The sequence below is a fragment of the Amblyraja radiata genome, chromosome 4, assembly GCF_010909765.2.
Source record: "Amblyraja radiata isolate CabotCenter1 chromosome 4, sAmbRad1.1.pri, whole genome shotgun sequence".
Classification (NCBI taxonomy): domain Eukaryota; kingdom Metazoa; phylum Chordata; class Chondrichthyes; order Rajiformes; family Rajidae; genus Amblyraja; species Amblyraja radiata.
The window spans coordinates 75,746,331-75,769,209 of NC_045959.1; the positions used below are offsets into that span (position 1 = coordinate 75,746,331).

Genomic DNA, 22,879 nt, shown 5'->3' on the forward strand with positions numbered 1-22,879 from the left:
CCGATGGGTGGACAATGTCTGGAGATGAAAAGGAGACAAAATTGTGTCAGATTCTGTAAGGAGAGAAGAGTAAAGGAAAGCCATAGGGAGAGATATAGGTGGAAAGGGACAGAGTGAGGGGGGAGGAAGTGAAAGGCGGGTGGGATAGTAATTGAAATGCGTGCACAACAGGATAGGAAAGAGAGGGGAGGGGGGGGGGGGACGGTGGTGGAAGTGAGGTGTTGTCACTTAAAATTTGAGAATTCAATGTTCATACTGTTGGGTTATAAGTACCTAAGCAGAACATGAGATATTGTTCTTCCAGTTTGCACGTGGCCTCACTTTGGCAATGAAGGAGGCCCAGGACAGAAAGGTTGGGTATGGAAATGTGAGTTAAAATGTTTAGCAGAGATCCAGGAGGCCTGGGAGCACTGAGCGCGTGTTTGGCAAAATGGTCGCCAAGTCTACTCTTAGTTCTCAACTATGTAAAGGAGGAGCAGTGAATGGTCCACCTAGGCCTGCAAAATCTCCCAGTTGTTAACCATTAACTCTTCTTATTCTTATACTGACCTTTTAGTCCTGAGTCGCCCTCAATGCCAGAGTGAGGCCACATGCAAACTGGAGAAACATGATCTCATATTCTGTTCGGGTGGCTTACAATCCACGGTATGAACATTCTCCCATGGATGCCAAAGGATCATCAGAACTGAACTCCCCTCCATGGACACAATCTACACACAGCGCTGTCAAAAAAGAGCAGAGAGAATCATTAGAGACACACTACATCCAGCTCACTCCCTGCTCAAACACAAAAACTGCACATACAACCTCAGGCACAGACGAGCGGACAGTATCGCCACAAATAGAACACGCTTTTTTAAGAGCTTCTTCCCTGCAACAGTGAGACTCTTGGCCAAAACACAACAAAATGAACTGATGTCCTGATATAGGGTTTGTGCAAGTTACAATGCTCTATGTGTCTTCTGTGTGTCTTTTTAAATTTTTTTAAATTTTTAAATTTTTAATTTTAATTTTTAACTTAACTTGACTCTCTGAATAGCCGCACAAGAGTTCCTATGTGTGTAAGCACAAATGGCAAATAAAGTTTTTGACCTTTGACCTTTGACCTCCCCTTTTTCCTCCCTCTCGTTCCTGCACCCCATCCTAGTGCACACCCATTTCTCTCACTATCCTGCCCTAATTTTCCTTCTCCCCTCCCCTTCCATCGAAATCTCTCCCTGCTTTCATTTCACTCTTCTCTCTTTATCTGAAATTCTTTTGTCTCCTTGTCATCTCTGTTCACCCATCTGTCAATCAACCATTCCTCACTTGTATCCACCTATCACTTGCAGGGTTTTGTCCCATCCCCACCACTTTTCCAGCTTTCCCCCCTATCGCAATCAATTTGAAGAAGGGCCCCAACCCAAAACGTTGCCTTTCCATGTCCTCCACAGATGCTGTCTTACTCCATGCATTCATTACTCCAATGCTTTTTTTTGTAAACCAGTATCTGCAGATACTTGTGTCTCTACTGAACTATGTTCTCCCTAAGTTCTATATGTTCTATTACACACAAGTAATTCTGTCAGATGGTCAGTTTCTTCTTGTAAATTCCATCTTCAACTTCTGCAGATACACCTTAGAAAGCTTCTTATCTGGGTGCATCACAGCCTGGTTTGGGAACAACTCCATCCAAGACCGCAAGAAATTGCAGAGTTGTGTATGCAACACAGACCATTACACAAACCAGTCTCCCTTCCACTGACTCCATCTACACTTCACGCTGCCTCGGCAAGGCTGCCAGCATAATCAAAAGCCAGTCTCAACCCGGCCTCTCCCTCTTCTGCTTTCCCCTATCGGGCAGGAGGCACAGAAGTTTGAAAACACATACTTCCAGATTGAGGAACAGTTCCTTCCCAGCTGTTTTCAGGCAACTGAACCTCCCTCTCATCAACTAGAATACGGTCCTGACCTCCCCTCTACCTCATTGGAGACCTCCGAACGATCTTTAATTAGACTTTATCAAACTTCAGTGTTATATCTTGCACTAAATGTTGTACCTTTATTCTTTATCTGTGCACTGTGGGCGGCTAGATAATATTCATGTACAGCCTTTTCTTTCGCTGGATAGCTCGCAAACAAAAGCTTTACACATGACAATAATAAACTGAATTAAATTTGTGCTTTAACAATTTCAAAGTTTGCATGACAAATCACACAATGCACAACAGTAGGTTAACAGTGACAAATTATGACTGAACAACTACTGAGTAGATATCATGATTATATTTGGAGGAGGAGCATTATTAATATTCATCAGCATGTTTGCTTTCATCTGCGGAGAGAGAAACAGAAATTATTTTTTAGGTCTTTTTTCAATATGCTATGTCTTATATATTATATTATTGACAATTTTTGATGACACAATTGATCATATCTAGAATCTCACCGTCTCCATCACAGGAAACAGAAATCTCACCGCCTCCATGGCCCCAAAGCAGAAGTGTCCACGTCGAGGGGCTGGGAACTGGAAGTATCCTGAGCTAATTCTGCTATCACCATCATCTATTGCGATAGGTGATGGATTGTCGCCAGAAGTTAGCGTCCTTTTCACGACGGACGATGACAGCGAGGTCAACATTTGTAACAAGATGGACACGAAAAGAAGAAGACTGTCTCCATCACAGGAAACAGACACCTCCTGCTCCTGAGATTTCAGCTCAGCTTTTAACACAATCATTCCACAGCAGCTGGTGGAAAAGCTGAAGCTGTTGAAGGGGGACACTGGCACCTGCAATTGGGTCCTTAACTTTTTGACACAGCGGCAGCAGACAGTCAGGGTGGGCAGCCGTATATCAAGAACCATCGCAGTGAGCACTGGCTCACCCCAAGGCTGTGTCCTGAGCCCCCTGCTGTTCAGTCTGCTTACCCATGACTGCACTGCCAGACTCAGCAACAATTACATCATCAAGTTCGCTGACGACACAAGAGTGGCGGGTCTCATCAGTGATAATAATGAGTCAGCATACAGGCTGTAGGTGGAGCTGCTTACAGAGTGGTGAAGATTTCACAACCTCACCCTCAACGTGGACAAGACAAAGGAGATGGTGATCGATTTCAGGAGGGCTGGCAAACACCATCAAACACCGCTACACATTGACGGTGCTGCTGTGGTGAGGGTCAGCAGCGTGAACTTCCTGGGAGTTCACCTAGCGGATGACCTGACCTCAACGACCAACACCACTGCAGTCATCAATAGAGCACAGCAGCGGCTCCACCCCCTCCGGAGACACAGAAAAGCAGGTCTCCCCACTGTTCACCTTACCACCTTCTACAAGGGTACCATTGAAAGCATACTGACCTACGGCATCACTTCCTGGTTTGGGAGCTGCAAGGCCTACGAACAAAGACAGCTAAACAGGATAGTGAAGACAGTCAGCAGGATCATTGGTGCCCCCCTCCCTTTCCTGTTGGAGATTTACCAGAAGTGCTGCATCCGCAGAGCCATCTCCATCATTAAGGACCCTTATCACCCATCCCACTACATCTTCTCCCTCCTGCCATCTGGGAAGAGGTACAGGAGTATCAGCTGTAGAACCAGCAGGATGCTAAACAGCTTCTTCCCACAAGCAATAAAAATGGTTAACGGACTGTGTCCCCTCCCCATACACACACACCCCCACATCTAACCCCCCCAACACCTTGACAGCTAGTCACCTGTCAAGCCAAAGCCACTGAACAGCACTTTAAATTGTTCCTATGTTAATGATCGATTGTTCTGTTTTAGTTCTATTTTAGTTCTATTTTAGAGATGGTAATTTTTAACATAAGTATTTATTTCTGTTTTCATTAATTGCACTGATGACAAAACTGATTTTTTTGTTTCTTCTGTGTATGCAAGTACTCAGTGAAATGGCAATAAAGTGAATACTTAATACTTAATACTTGCTTATCCTTGGACCATGACCCCACAGACGAGCACCAGGCCTTAATCTCAAGCACCATTACTGATTTCATTACCTCTGTCTCTCTGCCCTCTAGAGCCTCCAACCTTATCGTTGCCCAGCCCAGCAGGGCCTGATTTTATTTTCTCCCCAAAGTCCACTAACAGAACTGTCCTGGCAGATCCATTGTTTCTGCTTGTTCATGTCCCACCAAGTTAATTTCCACATACCTCGACCATCCTATCCCCCCTTGCCAACCCCTCCCTACCTATTTCCAAGATACCACACATGCTCTTCGTCTCCTCAATTACTTCCGTTTTCCAGGCCCCCATTCCCTCATCTTTACTATGGATGTCACTCTAGACCTCCATCCCTCACTAGGAGAGTCTTAAAGCCCTCCGTTTCTTCCTCGACCGCAGAACCAGCCAATTTCTGTCTACCAATACTCTCTTCCGCATAGCAGAACTGGTCCTTACCCTCAACAACTTCTCCTTCGATTCCTCCCACTTCCTCCAAATCCAAGGCGTAGCTATGGGCACTCGCATAGGCCTTAGCTATGCCTGCCCCTTTGTAGAGTATGTCGAACAATCCTTGTTCCAGGCGTACACTGCCCCTATCTCCGACCTCTATCTCCGCTACATTGACGACTGCGTTGGTGATACCTCCTGCAGTCGTCAGATGATGAACTCACTGAATATCAACTTCACCAGCTCGAAGGGCCGAATGGCCTCCTCCTGCACCTATTTTCTATTTTTCTATGTACCACTAATTTCCATCCTGCACTCAAATTCACTTGGGCCATCTCCGACATCTCCCTACCATTTCTGGATCTCATCGTCTCCATTACAGGAAACAGACTATTGATCGATATCTACTACAAACCTACTGACTCCCATAGCTATCTTCACTGCACTTTTTCCCACCCTGCTTCCTGTAAAGACTCTATCCCCTACTCCCAATTCCTCCGCCCAGGATGAGGTGTTCCATACCAGGGCATCGGAGATCTCCTAATTCTTTATGAAACGGGGTTTCCCCTCTTCCATTATAGCTCTCACTAGGGTCTCCTCGATCTCCCGCAGCTCCGCTCTTACTCCCCCTCCCCCCATTCATAACAAGGACAGAGTCCCCCTTGTCCTCACCTTCCACCCCATCAGCTGTCGTATACAGCACATTATCCTCCAACATTTTCACCACCTCCAACGGGATCCCACTATGGCCACACCTGCCCATCTCCATCAGCATTCTCAGCACTTCCACCAACTTCATCTACTGTATCCGCTGTTCTAGGTGTCAACTTTTCTACATCGGCGAGACCAAGCGCAGGCTCGGCGATCGTTTCCATCCTGAGTACAGGAGCAAGGAGGTTCTACTGCAGTTGTACAGGGCCTTGGTGAGACCCCACCTGGAGTATTGTGTACAGTTTTGGTTTCCTAATCTGAGGAAAGACATTCTTGCCATAGAGGGAGTACAGAGAAGGTTCACCAGACTGATTCCTGGGATGGCAGGACTTTCATATGAAGAAAGACTGGATAGACTCGGCTTGTATTCGCTAGAAATTAGAAGATTGAGGGGGGATCTTATAGAAACTTACAAAAATTACTAAGGGGTTGAACAGGCTAGATGCAGGAAGATTGTTCCCGATGTTGGGGAAGTCCAGAACAAGACGTCACAGTTTAAGGATAAGGGGGAAGTCTTTTAGGACCGAGATGAGAAAAACATTTTTCACACAGAGAGTGGTAAATCTGTGGAATTCTCTGCTACAGAAGGTAGTTGAGGCCAGCTCATTGGCTATATTTAAGAGGGAGTTAGATGTGTCCCCTGTGGATAAAGGGTTCAGGGGGTATGGAGAGAAGGCAGGTACAGGATACTGAGTTGGATGATCAGCCATGATCTTATTGAATGGCGGTGCAGGCTCGAAGGGCCGAATGGCCTACTCCTGCACCTATTTTCTATGTTTCTATGTTTCACTGAACACCTCCGCTTAGTCCGTCTTAACCTACCTGATCTCCCGGTGGCTCAGCACTTCAATTCCCCCATTCCCAATCTGACCTTTGTGTCCTGGGCCTCCTCCATTGTCAGAGTGAGGCCCAGCACAAATTGGAGGAACGGCACCCCATATTTCGCTTGGGTAGTTTACACCTCAGCGGTATGAACATTGACTTCTCTAACTTCAGATAGCCCTTGCTTTCTCTTTCCATCCTCTTCCCGTTCCCAGTTCTCCCACTATTCTTACTGTCTCCAACTACATTCTATCTTTTACCCGCCCCCTCCCCTGACATCAGTCTGAAGAAGGGTCTCAACCCGAAACGTCGCCCATTCCTTCTCCCCAGAGATGCTGCCTCACCCGCTGAGTTACTCCAACTTTTTGTGTCTGCCTAGGGTATTTCCATATGTTTCCTCAAGAATATGAAAGTTGCTGAGGCCACAGGAACTGCAGAATGAACACCATGATGTTACAATGTTGATTCATCAGTCAGGGCACATTTCAAACAATGCCCAATTAAATGTAATATGTGCTGTCAAAATAATGATTATTCTTTTCATAACCTTTGTAATGCTTAAATACTAACAGTTTGTGCATCGTTAAAAAAAATTGTAATGTGTTTGAATGTGTTGCTGTACATTTTCGATCATCACATGCCCGATGTTGGGGAAGTCCAGGACTAGGGGTCACAGTTTAAGGATAAGAGGGAACTATTTTAGGACCGAGATGAGAAAATCATTTTTTACACAGAGAGTGGTGAATCTGTGGAATTCTCTGCCACAGAAAGTAGTTGAGGCTAGTTCATTGGCTATATTTATGAGGGAGTTAGATGTGGCCCTTGTGGCTATAGGGGTCAGGGGGTATGGAGAGAAGGCAGGGATGGGATACTGAGTTGGATGATCAGCCATGATCATATTGAATGGCGGTGCAAGCTCAAAGGGCTGAATGGCCTACTCCTGCACCTATTTTCTATGTTTCTATCCCCAAGGCCTGATGGTCTGCATCCCAGGGCACTTAAGGAAGTGGCTCTAGAAATCGTGGAAGCATTGGAGATCATTTTCCAATGTTCTATAGATTCAGGATCAGTTCCTGTGAATTGGAGGGTAGCTAATGTTATCCCACTCTTTAAGAAAGGTGGGAGAGAGAAAACAGCGATTTATAGACCAGATGGCCTGACATCGGTGTTGGGTAAGATGCTGGAGTCAATTATAAAAGATGAAATACCGGAACATTTGGATAGCAGTAACAGGATCGGTCCCAGTCAGCATGGATTTACGAAGGGGAAATCATGCTTGAGTACTCTTTTTTTGAATTTTTTGAGGATGTAACTAGGAAAATGGGCAAGGGAGAACCAGTGGATGTAGTGTACCTGGACTTTCAGAAAGCATTTGATAAGGTCCCACATAGGAGATTTGTGGGCAAAATTAGAACACATGGTATTGGGGATAGGGTACTGACATGGATAGAAAATTGGTTGGCAGACAGGAAACAAAGAGTAGGGATTAACAGGGATCTTTCAGAATGGCAGACAGTGACTGGTGGGGTTCCGCAAGGCTCGGTGCTGAGACCGCAGCTATTTACAATATGCATTAATGATTTAGATGAAGGGATTAAAAGTAACAATAGCAAATTTGCAGACACAAAGCTTGGTGGCGGTGTGACCTGTGAGGAGGATGCTATGAGGATGCAGGGTGATTTGGACAGGTTGGGTGAATGGACAGATGCATGACAGATGCAGTTTATTTTGGATAAATGTGAGGTTATCCACTTTGGTGGCAAAAACAGGAAGGCAGATTATTATCTGAATGGTGTCAAGTTGCGAAAAGGGGAAGTACAATGAGATCTGGGGATCCTTGTTCATCAGTGACTGAAAGTAACCATGCAGGTACAGAAGGCAGTGAAGAAAGCGAATGGCATATTGGCCTTCATAACAAGATGAGTTAAGTATAGGAGCAAAAAGGTCCTTTTGCAGTTGTACAGGGCCCTAGTGAGACCACACCTGGTGTATTGTGTGCAGTTTTGGTCTTCAAATTTGAGGAAGGACATTTGCAGCGTAGGTTCACAAGGTTAATTCCCGGGATGGCGAGACTGTCATATGTTGATAGAATGGAGCGCCTGGGCTTGTATACTCTGGAATTTAGGATGAGAGGGGATCTTATTGAAACATACAAGATTATTAAGGGATCGGACACGCTAGAGGCAGGAAACATGTTCCCGATGTTGGGGGAGACCAGAACCAGGGGCCAAAGTTTAAGAATTAGGTGTAGGCCGTTTAGAACAGAGATGAGGAAAAACTTTTTCAGCCCGAGAGTTGTGAATCTGTGGAATTCTCTGCCTCAGAAGGCAGTGGAGGCCAATTCTCTGGATGCTTTCAAGAGAGAGTTAGATAGAACTCTTAAAGATAGCGGAGTCAGAGGATATGGCAAGAAGGCAGAAACGTGGTACTGGTTGTGGATGATCACCCATGATCATATTGAATGGCGGTGCTGGCTCGAAGGACCGAATGGCCTACTCCTGCATCTTTTGTCTATTGCAATTAAAAGGTCTAAATAGAGTTAGGAAACATGCGCCAGAACTCTGTGTAATAGAACTTCACTGTGAGTTGCATATTGAGAAATGTGTGTTGACCTCGGAGAGTAGTATGCATTTCTCAGTATTAGGTAAATTCAATATTTCCAATGAATTGGATTGGCAAGGAGATATATAGTAATACGTGTTGGGGGAATATGGAATGAATATGAAAAGGTGATCCTGAAGGGAGTAAAAAGAAGCCCCAGGATTAAAAATTATATAACAAACTGTCGTTTTAAGTTTGGCCAGTTCTGCAGGATGGGTGCATTAAAGATGTTGAAATGTCGAGTTGCTGATTAGGTAGAAGGTGGTAAGCGGGTTCTTTGGAAGTGTTCAATGACTTTGGAGAGGAGAGCGATGGGCAGCTTGAGCTCGCGGGGGGCAGCTTGCGGGAAAGATAAATGCTAGTGGACAAAGATTATAGAGGAGCGAGTCGGGCAGAGTGTTGCAGGTGGCTGCTGGTTGCAAAGCCAGTGTTTCCTGAGAGCGCAGGGCGGCCCCGGGGGTTCGCTCTCGCTCGCTAGCGCGGGGGGCGGGTCACGGGCAGCGGCCGCCCCGGGCACGGATACATTAATGCGAAGATGGCGGAAGGTGAGGAGCGAGCTCTGCGGTTGGTGCGGTTAACCGGGGCGGCGGAGGAAGGAGCCAGAGCCCGCCTGGAGACGACCAGCTGGGACATGCAGGTGACGGGGTTCACTCTCCCGGGGCGCTCCGTGCGTGTGCAGGGACCGGGACAGGGACCGGGACCGGGTGTGGAGGGCTCAGCCTGTCTGGCGCAGCTCTCCAGTGTGTCAAACATGTCCCTATTCGCCACCGTTGGTCATCTCTCCACTCCAGTTAGCACAGCAGAAGAGTGAACATTTGCCTGGCTGCAGTGCTGTGGTTCTGACACTGATATAACATTTCTCACGGGGTGGACACTATGGGTGGGGGGAGAATATTCCACCTTGACTGCGCAAACTGCAACCAAGGATAGACACAAAAATGCTGGAGTAACTGAGGCAGGCAGCAGGAAAGGGAGGGGGGGGGGGGGAGGCGTTTGGGATGGAGACCCTTCAGATTGACGTCAAGGGGGGGGGGGACATGTCTACATAGATAAGGTGTGAAAACGGCAAAGGGAATTGACATTTCCGAAAAAACATTTTTTCACTCAGAGTGGTGAGTCTGTGGAATTCTCTGCCTCAGGGCGATGGAGGCCGGTTCTCTGGATACTTTCAAGAGGGAGCTAGATAGGGCTCTTAAAAATAGCGGAGTCAGGGGATATGGGGAGAAGGCAGGAACGGGGTACTGATTGTGGATGATCAGCCATGATCACCCCATCTTGGGTGCAGATGCGGTGTAGATGGAGGAATTGGGAGTAGGGGATAGAGTCTGCAGGAAGCAGGGTGGGAAGAAGTGTAGTCTAAATAGCTGTGGGAGTCAGTGGGTTTAATGAGGGCAAGGCCACTAGGATAAAAAAAAAGCAAGGGAAAATTCTTCACTCGAAGGGTGGTGAATCTTTGGAATTCTCTATCAAGGAGAGTTGTGGGAATCAGTAATTTTATTCAACGCTGAGACCAATTTTTGAATATTAAGTGATTCGAAGAACATAGGGAAGTTGCAAGAAAACAGAATGCAGCTGAGGTAGGTCAGCCTTGATTCAGTTGAGCTAGAGTATTCCTGCTCTTTCTTGTTTTATGTTCTGTGGTCCTGTATTTATCAACAAATGTAACAGGAACATTACTGACATGCATTCTTCTTGACTGACTCTGGCCATTGAGGAGGTTGATTTTGACTATGATTTTATATTAAGCTTAAAGATTAAAGATTAGACCATCAGTAGTCACTATTACTAAGGATTAAATAACTATCAGTAGTCACTATTACTAAGGATTAAATAAAGTGGTATTCTGCTGCCTGATTTTGCACAGTAAAATGAAGGCTAGAATTCGCCAGTTTACCTGGTCTTCTGCTAGCTTCATTGCAGTGTGTTTTCCCTGACGGATTCTCCATTCTCAAATGGCCAGCAGTGTGAAGTTAAAGTGTACACACCAGCTGAACATTGAACATGATGAGAACCAAAGATCTTAGATCAAGATGGTTTACTCCGCGAAAAATCCGTAGTAGGTGATGGGTAAGCTTCAGCGCCATTTCCATAACCGGCTTCTATCATGACGTCAAGCTAATTCATGGAGATTCTGCTATATCAGGCTGAGAGGTTAAAGGGTAGACACAAAATGCAGGGGGTCGGGCGGCATTTTTGGACAAAAGGAATAAGTGACATTTCGGGTCGAGACCCGTCTTCAGACTGAGTCAGGGGAAAGTGGAACTCAAGCCATCCTCCCCCCCCCACCCCGGACACGGAGCAATTGCCGGCCCCCCTTTTTTTGTTAAACATGTATTTCCTTTGGGGTGTTTTTTCTTTATTTCACCTATTCCGCTCTATGATCGTTGCTTTCGTCCGTCTGTCCGCGTGTTCGTTCGCTCTTGGTGCCGGCGCTTCTCCCCTCAGACTCCGCCACACACGCACACACACATAGCAGATCGGTGCGGGCCGAGACCAGGAGCAGGGCGAAGGGTCACATCAAACAGGTCATGGCAGCTATCGAAAAAGTCAACCCGAAATATCACCCATTCCTTTTCTCCTGATCCACCTTTTCTCCTGATCCAGCCTTTTGTGTCTGTCTTCGGTTTAAATCAGCATCTACAGTTTCTCCCTGTACAAGGTATGTGCCATTTTCGTGTATATTAGCGTGTGTCCAGTCAGATTTGGCTTCCAGTCAGATTAACAATCACGCAAGTTTCCACACACACACTTACTTCAGCAAATGGCGACCAAATTGCTGACAGTGATGGGGGAAATTGATGAAGGTTTACTGCATTTAAAAATAAAATGTAAAAGATCATTTAAAACATTTTAAAACACACAAACTGTTCCTCCGCAATGCTCATTACACTGCGAGAGGCATAACTGAAGTCTGGTCGTATTTACTGAAATGGTGGAAGTTACGCTCCGGTGCGTACTACACGTCAGTCCATTGGATTTCGCAGGAGTGGACCAACTTGCTCCGCTCTAAGATCATTGGTGAGAACAGCAGGGATATTTGGTAAGTGGGAATTGAATGGCAAGCAGTGGTGGTAAAACATGTTCATTAATGATAGATGATCTGCCTGGAGGACATGTAAATAGAAGGAAACAAATGAAAACAGGTAAACAAAATGAAAGGGGCAAAACAAACCCCTATTGGAACTAAACATTGCAGAAGCAAAACGTGAAATTTGCATAAAACTAGACGGAACATGAATGAAGAATAATTCTTCAGCAGAGACCTCTGCTTTATTCCCTGTGTTTCAGTGCTTTTTGAGCCCAATATGATGATCCAGCTCTCTTCCTCCACTTTGCCATCATGTCTATTTCTTTGGTCAGGAGATTTCACCCGTGTTACTTTTTTCCAGGGTACAGATCCCAGTTTACCTGGACATTTCCCTCCTTATAACATCTTGATTTATTCTTTGTACACTGCTAGCATGATATTGAATGTTCTGTTTTTCAACTCCACTTAGTCATTCTAACCCATCTACTTCCCTTGAAAGTGGCAACACAGGTAGATAGGATGGTCAAAAAAGAGGAGGTAGTTGAGGCAGGTACTATTGCAAAGTTTAAGAAACATGTAGACGGGTACATGGATAGGATAGATTTAGAGCAATATGGACCAAATGCAGGCAGGTGGGACTAGTGTAGATGGGACATGTTGGTCGGTGTGAGCAAGTTGGGCCGAAGGGCCTGTTTTCACACTGTATGACTATGACTCTACTTCCGATCATGCAGATTCCGATTACTCTATTGCCATACACACCAGGATGGAATGAAATTCTTTTTTCACATGAAACTCGCAGGGTAAACTACATATATACATATGGTGCACAATTGTTGTGCAATGTGACGAAGTGCTAAAAAATTTGATGTGCAATAATTGAAAAGGGTAAAGGTAAGGTTAGAAGTACATGGCAGCACCTTTGTGAAGGGGTATGAAAGAGGTGATTGGTTCAAGGATCACTCCATCAATGTCCACCAAGAACCAATCCCAATATTAGTATCAAACTTGCTAATGAGGGCAGTGCTGTTTGATGATCTGTATCTTGATCATTGGCTCTCTGACTCATTCTCATAACTGTACTGGACCATGATCTTACCACTGAACATCAGGCCATTGATCCAGACAGTCATTTATTTTTCTCCCTCTGCAAATCATCTCTACTAGCCAACACCCATATGATCTCATCTAATCACATACAACCCAGTTCAGCTCCCCAAGATCCACAGCAGTTACTGATTAATTCACAGGGAGAACATGTAAACTCCTCACAGGGAAGCATCAAAGGTCAGGATTAAACAAGATTGTTGGAGCTCTGAGGCAGCAGCTTTACCAGCAGCACCATTGTGAAACCCTTGATTAGACACAGGGTTATTTACAGCCAATAGTTGGAAATAATTATTAATATTAGAAACATAGAAACATAGAAATTAGGTGCAGGAGTAGGCCATTCGGCCCTTCGAGCCTGCACCGCCATTCAATACGATCATGGCTGATCATCCAACTCAGTATCCCGTACCTGCCTTCTCTCCATACCCTCTGATCCCCTTAGCCACAAGGGCCACATCTAACTCCCTCTTAAATATAGCTAATGAACTGGCCTCGACTACCCTCTGTGGCAGAGAGTTCCAGAGATTCACCACTCTCTGTGTGAAAAAAAGTTCTTCTCATCTCGGTTTTAAAGGATTTCCCCCTTATCCTTAAGCTGTGACCCCTTGTCCTGGACTTCCCCAACATCGGGAGCAATCTTCCTGCATCTAGCCTGTCCAACCCCTTAAGAATTTTATATGTTGACTATTCGTAATTGATTCAAAGCAGTCCTAGATATTTAGTTCACGCCAACATATCAGTATTCTTTTCAGAAGTATTAATTCTCAGATCTTTATTATTTCCCAATTATTGCAATGTAATATTTTCATGCTTTTAACCTTGCATTGAAACTGTGGTTTAGGATACAGTTTAACTATATAACCAAAGAAAACTAATTATTTTCTAGTCTTTTAAGATTACCACAAACATTTTCAAATGCTTCAGTTTAGTTTAGTGCATTAGTTTAGTGGAATGATGGGTGGTTGGTGGCAGGGGTGAATCATATAACTGTACTTTAATTGTACAGTGAATTACTGCTACTGAGCTCCATGAATTTGATTCTGTTGGTTTTAAGAGTTTATACTGTCAGTATAGTTTAATCTTGCATTGCAATCAGAAATATACTCAAATATTGGTAATTTTGTCACCAAAAAAGAATGAGAAAAAAAATCAATTTACAGAATGTTATTTTTGAGGAGTTATTTCTGATATATTTGTTTTGCCAGAACTAATGCTGCTAATGAATTCAGTAAACACTAATGAAAGCTTGAACTTCAATTATCAGATATATATCCTCAAAACGAATGAGCAGTCCTACTTTCGAATGTGTACTATTTATTATAGTAGCTAGTATTTCCACAAAATGAGAGGCTACATTTCTAATAATGAGCATGGACTGTTGTACTGTATATGATTAAGATTATTTTCATAACCATAACAGTATATGGATAGGAAAGGTTTAGAGGTATATGGGCCAAATACAGGCAAATGAGACTAGCATAGATGGGGCATCTTACTTGGCATGGGCAGGTTCATAAGACAAAGGAGCAGAATTAGGCCATTTGGCCCAACTTGTCCGCTCTGCCGTTTGTTCATTGCTGATTTATTTTTCTCCATTCAACTCCATTCTCCTACCTTCTCCCTGTAACCTTTGACACCCTTACTAATCAAAAGCCTATCAATGTCCGCTTTTAAAATGCCCATTGACTTGGCCTCTACCACTGTGTGAGAATGATTTCCAGTTTCACCACCCTCCGGCTAAAGAAATTCCTCCTCATCTCCATTGTAAAGGTACGTCATTTTAATCCGAAGCTGTGTCCTGTGGTCCTAGACTTTCTCATTAGTTGGGCCAAATGGCCTGTTTCCAAGCTGTATGTCTATGGCTCTGTGATTCCAATCGATAGTTTCCATTTGGTTAGCAAAATGAAAGAAAAACTTGTAAGCCATTGTTTGTATACCAAACATGTTTGTTTGTGGTTGGATCTTTTAAGTATATATATATATATATATATATTTATTTGATTGGATACCATTCTGTTGACCTTGACCTTCTTGATATGAAATAGAAAGGTGTACCATTGAATAATTCATTCTGATTATCCTTGTTCTTACATTTAATATTCAAGTTGAGTTTATTGTAATATGCACAAATATGGTGAGGTACAGGTACACAGAAACTCTTGCTTGCAACAACATCACAGGCAAAGAGTCTCAGACAACACGTACAACATTAAATTGTACATATATTATGCAATAAAATGAAAATAAAAATACTCTGCAAAAAGCAAGTGCAAACATTAGTGTTAACGACAATTATAAAGCAAGCCCATCGCAGAACAGGAGATCTATAGTGTTCAAGAAGGAACTGCAGATGCTGGAAAATCGAAGGTACACAAAAATGCTGGAGAAACTCAGCGGGTGCAGCAGCATCTATGGAGCGAAGGAAATAGGCAACGTTTCGGGCCGAAACCCTTCTTCAGGCTGATAGGGGGTGGCGGTGAGAAGGAAAGAAAAAGGAAGAGGAGGAGCCCGAGGGCCGAGGGATGGGAGGAGACAGCCCGAGGGCTGAGGAAGGGGAGGAGATAGCAAGGGCTAACAAAATTGGGAGAATTCAATGTTCATGCCCACAGGATGCAGACTCCCCAAGCGGAATATGAGGTGCTGTTCCTCCAATTTCCGGTGTTGCTCACTCTGGACATGGAGGAGATCCAGGACAGAGAAACAGGAGATCTGTAGTGTTCCGTTGTTGAGGTAGGATTAGGGTTAAACAGGCTGGTTCATTAACCTAATGATTGCAGGAAAGTAGTTGTTCAGGAACTTGCTGGTATGGAACCTTTGGCCCATGGTGGCAGTGAGAGAAAGACATGACCCAGGTCGTAGAGATGCTTGATGATAAATGCTGTCTTCCAGCGACAGCTCCTCGTAATACTTTTGATAGTGGGGATGGCTGCGCCATGATGGACTGGGCTAGGTCCAATCAATTCTAGTCCACTTCACTTGACTTGAATATTAAATATTTATCCTTGTATTTGACTCAGACTAGATATTAGAAATTTAGGAACTTTCGCCCATAATGTTTGATTACATTATAAACAAACAAATGCAACAATCACTTTATTAAATAGATGCAGTCGCATGCTCGTGGGACAGGCCCTTAAAAAGTTGCCTAAGTGGGACAGGCCCATTACTGAGATGGGTGATATTTTAACCCGCCAGAAGAGCTGTGGTGGTGGTTGTATCAGAAGTTACAATTAAGAAATATGAAACCCAACCTAATCTCATCTGAGTTTGGCAGAGGTGGAGTTGGATAGACACCCAGCCTACCCCAAGATTAATTAACATTTTAAACAATTATGTTGCTAACCTTTTGATTTAACCGGTTCTACTGGTTTGTCTGCCAATTGTTGAGTCAGGCAGGGAATCGTAAAAGTAGCAGAGAATTGAATAGCTAGGAGGAGCAAAGGGTTTCTTCCCCTCCCAGGTCCCCCAATTTTCCCTGCAAGTCATCCAGATACATTGGGGCTTGGGGACCAATCCTGACCTTCGTATATCCTTATTGTGCCTGACTTTATGCCTAACTGGTTTCCAGTCTTCCTTGTGTGCGCCCTTCAACTCATTACGTAGCCTAAAGGGCCTGTCCTGAATTTTTCGGCGACTAGGCTGTCGCCACATGGTCGCGGGGTGACACCTGTATGGTCCTGAGTTGTCTCCTCAAGTCGGCAAAAGAGTCGTAACTTTTTTCTTGTCGCTGCTGGATTTGGAAATGTTCAAACTTTTTGGCGACTGTGGGTTTGACGTAGCTTGTCTTCTCCTGTCGTAGGTACTGTCTTAGGTTGTCGCCAGGTGACGTAGGTTGTTGCTGGATGATGACGTCCGTGAATTTCATTGGCAACTACCTACGTCAACCGGCGACAGGCAGAGGGGACTGAATTGTCTTCAGTTGTGGCCGATAGGTTGTAGTATGTATGTAGTATGTCGTAGCTTGTCGCGGGTGGACATAGGTTGACTTCGGTTGTCGTAGGTTGTCGCCTATGTGGTCGTAAGTTGTTGTAGGTGTGGTCGTAGGTGGATGTCCTAAGTCGCGAAGAATTGGGTCGCCGGTAGTCATAGCTTGACGTAGCTTGATGTCGACTAGGTGGTAGGTTGTCGTAGACATTGTCGTGGGTGGGTCCAGAGGCCGACTTTTCGGCGTCCTGCTGTGACTGACTGTAGCTGGCAGTCGCCGATAAAATCGCCTAAAGGGACGGGCCCTTAACATTTAGGCTGACCGCCAGGGCAGTGAACATGTCAAGACTGAAAGACGATTCCTAAAACTTCATAACCTGCTCTCATTAATGTTCTTGTTGAACAGTCTGAATATGAAAATTTGTTAATTCAAAACTAAATAATGGAAATGATTCACTTCCCTTTAGGTGAAGAAATGTCTTCCTATTCAGGTATGTGACGAGCCCTTAGGCTATAACCATATTTAACCTATAACCCCTACTCCCACCCCACCTTGGTTCTGGTTGCAAATCATTATCCTGCTTCAATGAGAAAAGCTCTCAATCTTCAAAACCCTCGAGAGCATAGAATGCTTAATAGATCGAGAGCCCAGAATGCTTAATATTTCTATATAACTTTTTCTATCTCAAGAATTAGTTTGATTAAACTTTGTGTTCCCCTCTTTTGCAGGTATATTTTTCCTTAGACAGACCAAACCTGCATGCATTCTTGTAGGTGTAGTCACATCTGGATACTATAACATTTCATAAGGCACCGTTTCATAACATTTCATAAGGCATGATATCCAGCAACTAATGAGTTAAATTGGTACGTGCAGATTAGCATGCACAGCTGTGTGAATTTTGTTTTCTTTATCTTTTTTTTCTCCAAAACTGCTGATATAGACTAAGCAATTGTCACGAGAAGTTGTTTATCTTAGGTTAGTCTTGGTGTATAAAGGGGGAGTTTCATTATGAGTCTTGGAACTTCACCTAAGACCGGAACCGGAACGATGCCAGGATTCCCATTCTCCACAAGCAGAAGTCCCCGATGGGTAGAAGGCTGTGAAACTTGTTACTAGTTTTAAGACTTCACCTTCGGGAGGTGGCGGGTTGAAGAGAGAGGAGACTTCACCTTGGACTGGGATTGGAACAATGCCAGGACCCTCGAGTTCTCTAGACCAGCCATCGCAGACAGGATTCTCTGATGGGCAGAAGGCCATGAGACTCATTGCAACTGGCCACTGCTCGTATCACGGAAGACTTAACGAGCAGAGGGGTTTGACATTTTATTACTTTCTTCATGTTTTTCCAATAATTTGTTACAATATAGTTGTTTGTAACTGAAATATTCTTTCTCCATTTAATGATTCAAATCTGCAAAACCTTATATTCTATTATGGCCTCAAAGCTGCCTGTTTATTGATTGGGATTGCTGGAAGGGCTGAAGGACCAGTCCCTATGCTGTACTTTTCTGTGATTTCTCCAGCCTCAGCTATTCTGTTAGTCACAATCTCACAAAATAAAACAGCATGTTGCTGTTGATGAAACCTAAAATTGAGTATACCTTATTTATCATTTTCTCAACTTGCCCTGTCATTTCCCATGATTTATCACGCACACACCTCCAGTTCCCTCTGATCATGCACTTCTTTTAAGAACAGTATCCTTTATCCAATATTACCTCTGATTATTCTACCAAAATGCATCGCCTAATTTTGCTGAATAAAATTTAATCTGCTACATGTCTGTCCATATGCTGCTGCAATTATCCCTATCCTCTTTACGGTTCATGTTACTGCCATTTTTGTACCTCCTGCACAATGAGCTTTTATTTAGAAACAAATAACTGCATATGTGTGGGAAAGAACTACAGATGCTGGTTTAAATCGAAGAATGACACAAAATGCTAGAGTAACTCAATGGGACAGGCAGCATCTCTGGAGAGAAGGGATGGGTGACGATTCGGGTTGAGACCCTTCTTCAGACGTTGGATGTTTATGTTAAACTTCATTTTATGTGCTGTGTGTATTTTTGCGTTTTACTTAGTATGACTGCAGGGTAACTCAAATTTCCCTGTAGCTTAATTGGTACATGTGACAATTAAATTGAATCTTGAACATGTATATCTTTGTAAATATTTTAGATATTTTTAATAGATTTAGACAGATACCATATAATTTTGTAATCAATTTTAAAGCTATACAGTAAATGTTAACATGTCTGAAAGTGGAACATGCAGTTGACATACTAGAGAAGAGGAATGTAAAGGTAGAAACAGATCCATTCAGAATTTATAATTAGACTGATGGCAAAAGAAACTTTGCATTTTATCTACATTATTTTTTTTGCGTGCTTTTGTATGTCTTTTTTACTTCAGTAAGCCAAAGTTTAAGGAAGTGGCTACCAATGTATGCTTTCACAGAAGTTTCATGATGTCAAATTGACATGCTATTTAAGTAGACTTTTACAAAGGAACTGAACTGTTATCAACAATGAGCTCTTGCACAGATTTCTGAATTTATGACTTTTTGTGCAGATATCTCTTTACTAGAGTGATGAAGCAACTTCCAAAAGTTCTACGTATACTTGGTCTGACATTATCTCAAAAGCTCATTATCTTCTCACAACAATCCTAGTTCTAGTTTGCCCTTGCACAATATTCTTAAGCAAGCTGTCAATTTTCAGTTGTGTTGGCCAGGAGCTATGGATTGTTATTTAAATATTTTCAACTCTGCTTTGATTTATCTTACTTGTCAGGGAAGATATTACAGCAGTGCTTTGGCAGGATAGATTGGAGGGCTCATCTAGGGAGGCTATTTGGGTGGAACTGAGAAGTGGGAAAGGTGTAGCAACACTTATAGGGGTGTATTATAGACCGCCAAATGGGGATCGAGAATTGGAAGAGCAAATATGAAAGGAGATAGCAGATATTAGTAGTAAGCACAAGGTAGTGATTGTGGGAGATTTCAACTTTCCACACATAGACTGGGAAACACATTCTGTAAATGGGCTGGATGGTTTGGAGTTTGTAAAATGTGTGCAGGATAGTTTTTTGCAGCAATACATAGAGGTACCTACTAGAGGAGGGGCAGTGCTGGACCTCCTGTTAGGAAATGAGACGGGACAGGTGGCGGAGGTATGCGTTAGGGAGCACTTCGGGTCCAGTGATCACAATACCATTAGTTTCAATATAATTATGGAGAGGGTCAGAACTGGACCTAGGGTTGAGATTTTTGATTGGAGAAAGGCTAACTTTGATGAGATGCGAAATGATTTAAAAGGAGTGAACTGGGACATTTTGTTTTATGGGAAGGATGTAGAAGAGAAATGGAGGACATTTAAAGGGGAAATTTTAAGAGTACAGAATCTTTATGTTCCTGTTCGGTTGAAAGAAGACAGTAAAAATTGGAAAGAGCCCTGGTTTTCAAGGGAAATTGGACATCTTGTTCGGAAAAAGAGGGAGATCTACAATAATTATAGGCAGCATGAAGTAAATGAGGTGCTTGAGGAGTATAAGGAATGTAAAAAGAATCTTAAGAAAGAAATTAGAAAAGCTAAAAGAAGATATGAGGTTGCTTTGGCAAGTAAGGTGAAAGTAAATCCAAAGGGTTTCTACAGCTATATTAATAGCAAAAGGATAACGAGGGATATAATTGGTCCATTGGAGAGACAGAGTGGACAGCTATCTGCAGAGCCAAAAGAGATGGAGGAGATATTGAACAATTCCTTTTCTTCGGTATTCACCAAGGAGAAGGATATTGAATTATGTGAGGTAAGGGAAACTAGTAGAGTAGCTATGGATACTATGAGTTTCAAAGTAAAAGAAGTACTGACACTTTTGAAAAATATAAAAGTGGATAAGTCTCCAGGTCCGGACAGGATATTCCCTAGGACATTGAGGGAAGTTAGTGTAGAAATAGCCGGGGCTATGACAGAAATATTTCAAATGTCATTAGAAACGGGAATAGTCCCCGAGGATTGGCGTACTGCGCATGTTGTTCCATTGTTTAAAAAGGGTTCTAAGAGTAAACCTAGCAATTATAGACCTGTTAGTTTGACTTCAGTGGTGGGCAAATTAATGGAAAAGATACTTAGAGATAATATATATAAGCATCTGGATAAACAGGGTCTGATTAGGAACAGTCAACATGGATTTGTGCCTGGAAGGTCATGTTTGACTAATCTTCTTGAATTTTTTGAAGAGGTTACTAGGGAAATTGATGAGGGTAAAGCAGTGGATGTTGTCTATATGGACTTTAGTAAGGCCTTTGACAAGGTTCCTCATGGAAGGTTGGTTAAGAACGTTCAACTGTTGGGTATAAATGCAGGAGTAGCAAGATGGATTCAACAGTGGCTGAATGGGAGACGCCAGAGGGTAATGGTGGATGGCTGTTTGTCGGGTTGGAGGCAGGTGACTAGTGGGGTGCCTCAGGGATCTGTGTTAGGTCCTTTGTTGTTTGTCATGTACATCAATGATCTGGATGAAGGTGTGGTAAATTGGATTAGTAAGTATGCAGATGATACCAAGATTATTGTGGATAATGAAGAGGATTTCCAAAGTCTACAGAGTGATTTAGGCCATTTGGAAGAATGGGCTGAAAGATGGCAGATGGAGTTTAATGCTGATAAATGTGAGGTGCTACACCTCGGCAGGACAAATCAAAATAGGACGTACATGGTAAATGGTAGGGAATTGAAGAATACAGTGGAACAGAGGGATCTGGGAATAACCGTGCATAGTTCCTTGAAGGTGGAATCTCATATAGATAGGGTGGTAAAGAAAGCTTTTGGTATGCTAGCCTTTATAAATCAGAGCATTGAATATAGAAGCTGGGATGTAATGTTAAAATTGTACAAGGCATTGGTGAGACCAAATCTGGAGTATGGTGTACAATTTTGGTCGCCCAATTATAGGAAGGATGTCAACAAAATAGAGAGAGTACAGAGGAGATTTACTAGAAAGTTGCCTGGGTTTCAACAACTAAGTTACAGAGAAAGGTTGAATAAGTTAGGTCTTTATTCTCTGGAGCGCAGAAGGTTAAGGGGGGACTTGATAGAGGTCTTTAAAATGATGAGAGGGATAGACAGAGTTGATGTGGACAAGCTTTTCCCTTTGAGAATAGGGAAGATTCAAACAAGAGGACATGACTTCAGAATTAAGGGACAGAAGTTTAGGGGTAACATGAGGGGGAACTTCTTTACTAAGAGAGTGGTAGCGGTGTGGAATGAGCTTCCAGTGGAAGTGGTGGAGGCAGGTTCGATGGTATAATTTAAAAATAAATTGGATAGGCATATGGATGAGAAGGGAATGGAGGGTTATGGCATGAGTGCAGGCAGGTGGGACTAAGGGAAAATAATTGTTCGGCACGGACTTGTAGGGCCGAGATGGCCTGTTTCCGTGCTGTAATTGTTATATGGTTATATGGTTTGGTCATGGTACTAAAATTACCGCTAAGAACGTCATAAATTATATAATTTGTGCCTATGATTTATTTCTTCTTCCTAACCATTTTGCAGCTTTGGACAATCAATGTTGTCACCTTCCTTAATAAAGCTCATTGGTTAGTCTATATAAAATGTGTCTCCCATTGATCCTTTCCAAGCTATTTGAATATAGGCGACCCTTCACATTAAGGCTATTCAAGTTATGGAAATTTGCCCTTGGAGAATTCACAGATCACTATCCAAAAATTTGAGATATGGAATAACGTTGAATAGGGAACAATAAAAATTAGCTGGCTGTTTTAAATGTTTGCACTGGAATTGCTGTATATTAATTGGTTATTTGGAATGGCCCTCCATGATTGAAAAAATATATACTGTATTTGCATCTATCCAAGCAGCAATGAAAATTAGTTATTTGATTAACCAATCTAGATTTTACTGGTGCATTCAAAATTAAATTTTAAGAACTATGTGCACCTGAATTTAGAATCTGCTGTTTATGATTAACTGTAATAGTGAAATATTTTTATGGAATCATTTTAGTGTAATTTATAGATGCAGCATGGAAACGGGCCCTTCGTCCCACCGAGTGAGAGACGACTATCCGTCACTCGTTCTAAGTTATTCCACTTTTGCTTCCACTTCCGACACACTCGGCGTAATTTAGAGGGACTAATTGACCTACAAGCCCGCACATCTTTGGGATGTGGGAGAAACCTGAAGCACCCAAATGAAACCCATGCGGTCACAAGGAGAATGTGCAAACTGCACACAGACAGCACCTGAGGTCAGGATCAAATCCAGGTC

At 43.2% G+C, this 22,879-nt stretch overlaps 1 protein-coding gene across 2 annotated transcripts in view; it reads left to right on the plus strand.

The window, feature by feature from the left end:
* The first annotated feature begins 8,959 nt into the window (after nucleotides 1-8,959).
* The window catches only part of ubxn2b (UBX domain protein 2B), a 38,927-nt gene continuing 25,007 nt past the window's right edge, over nucleotides 8,960-22,879 (plus strand). Inside the window, exon 1 of one of the 2 annotated variants that reach the window (XM_033019766.1) lies at nucleotides 8,960-9,161. In XM_033019766.1, coding sequence (XP_032875657.1) covers nucleotides 9,060-9,161 — 102 coding nt within the window. In that variant the 5' untranslated portion in view covers nucleotides 8,960-9,059. The remainder of the gene's footprint in view (nucleotides 9,162-22,879) is intronic. The other variant, XM_033019765.1, reaches the window with a different exon arrangement.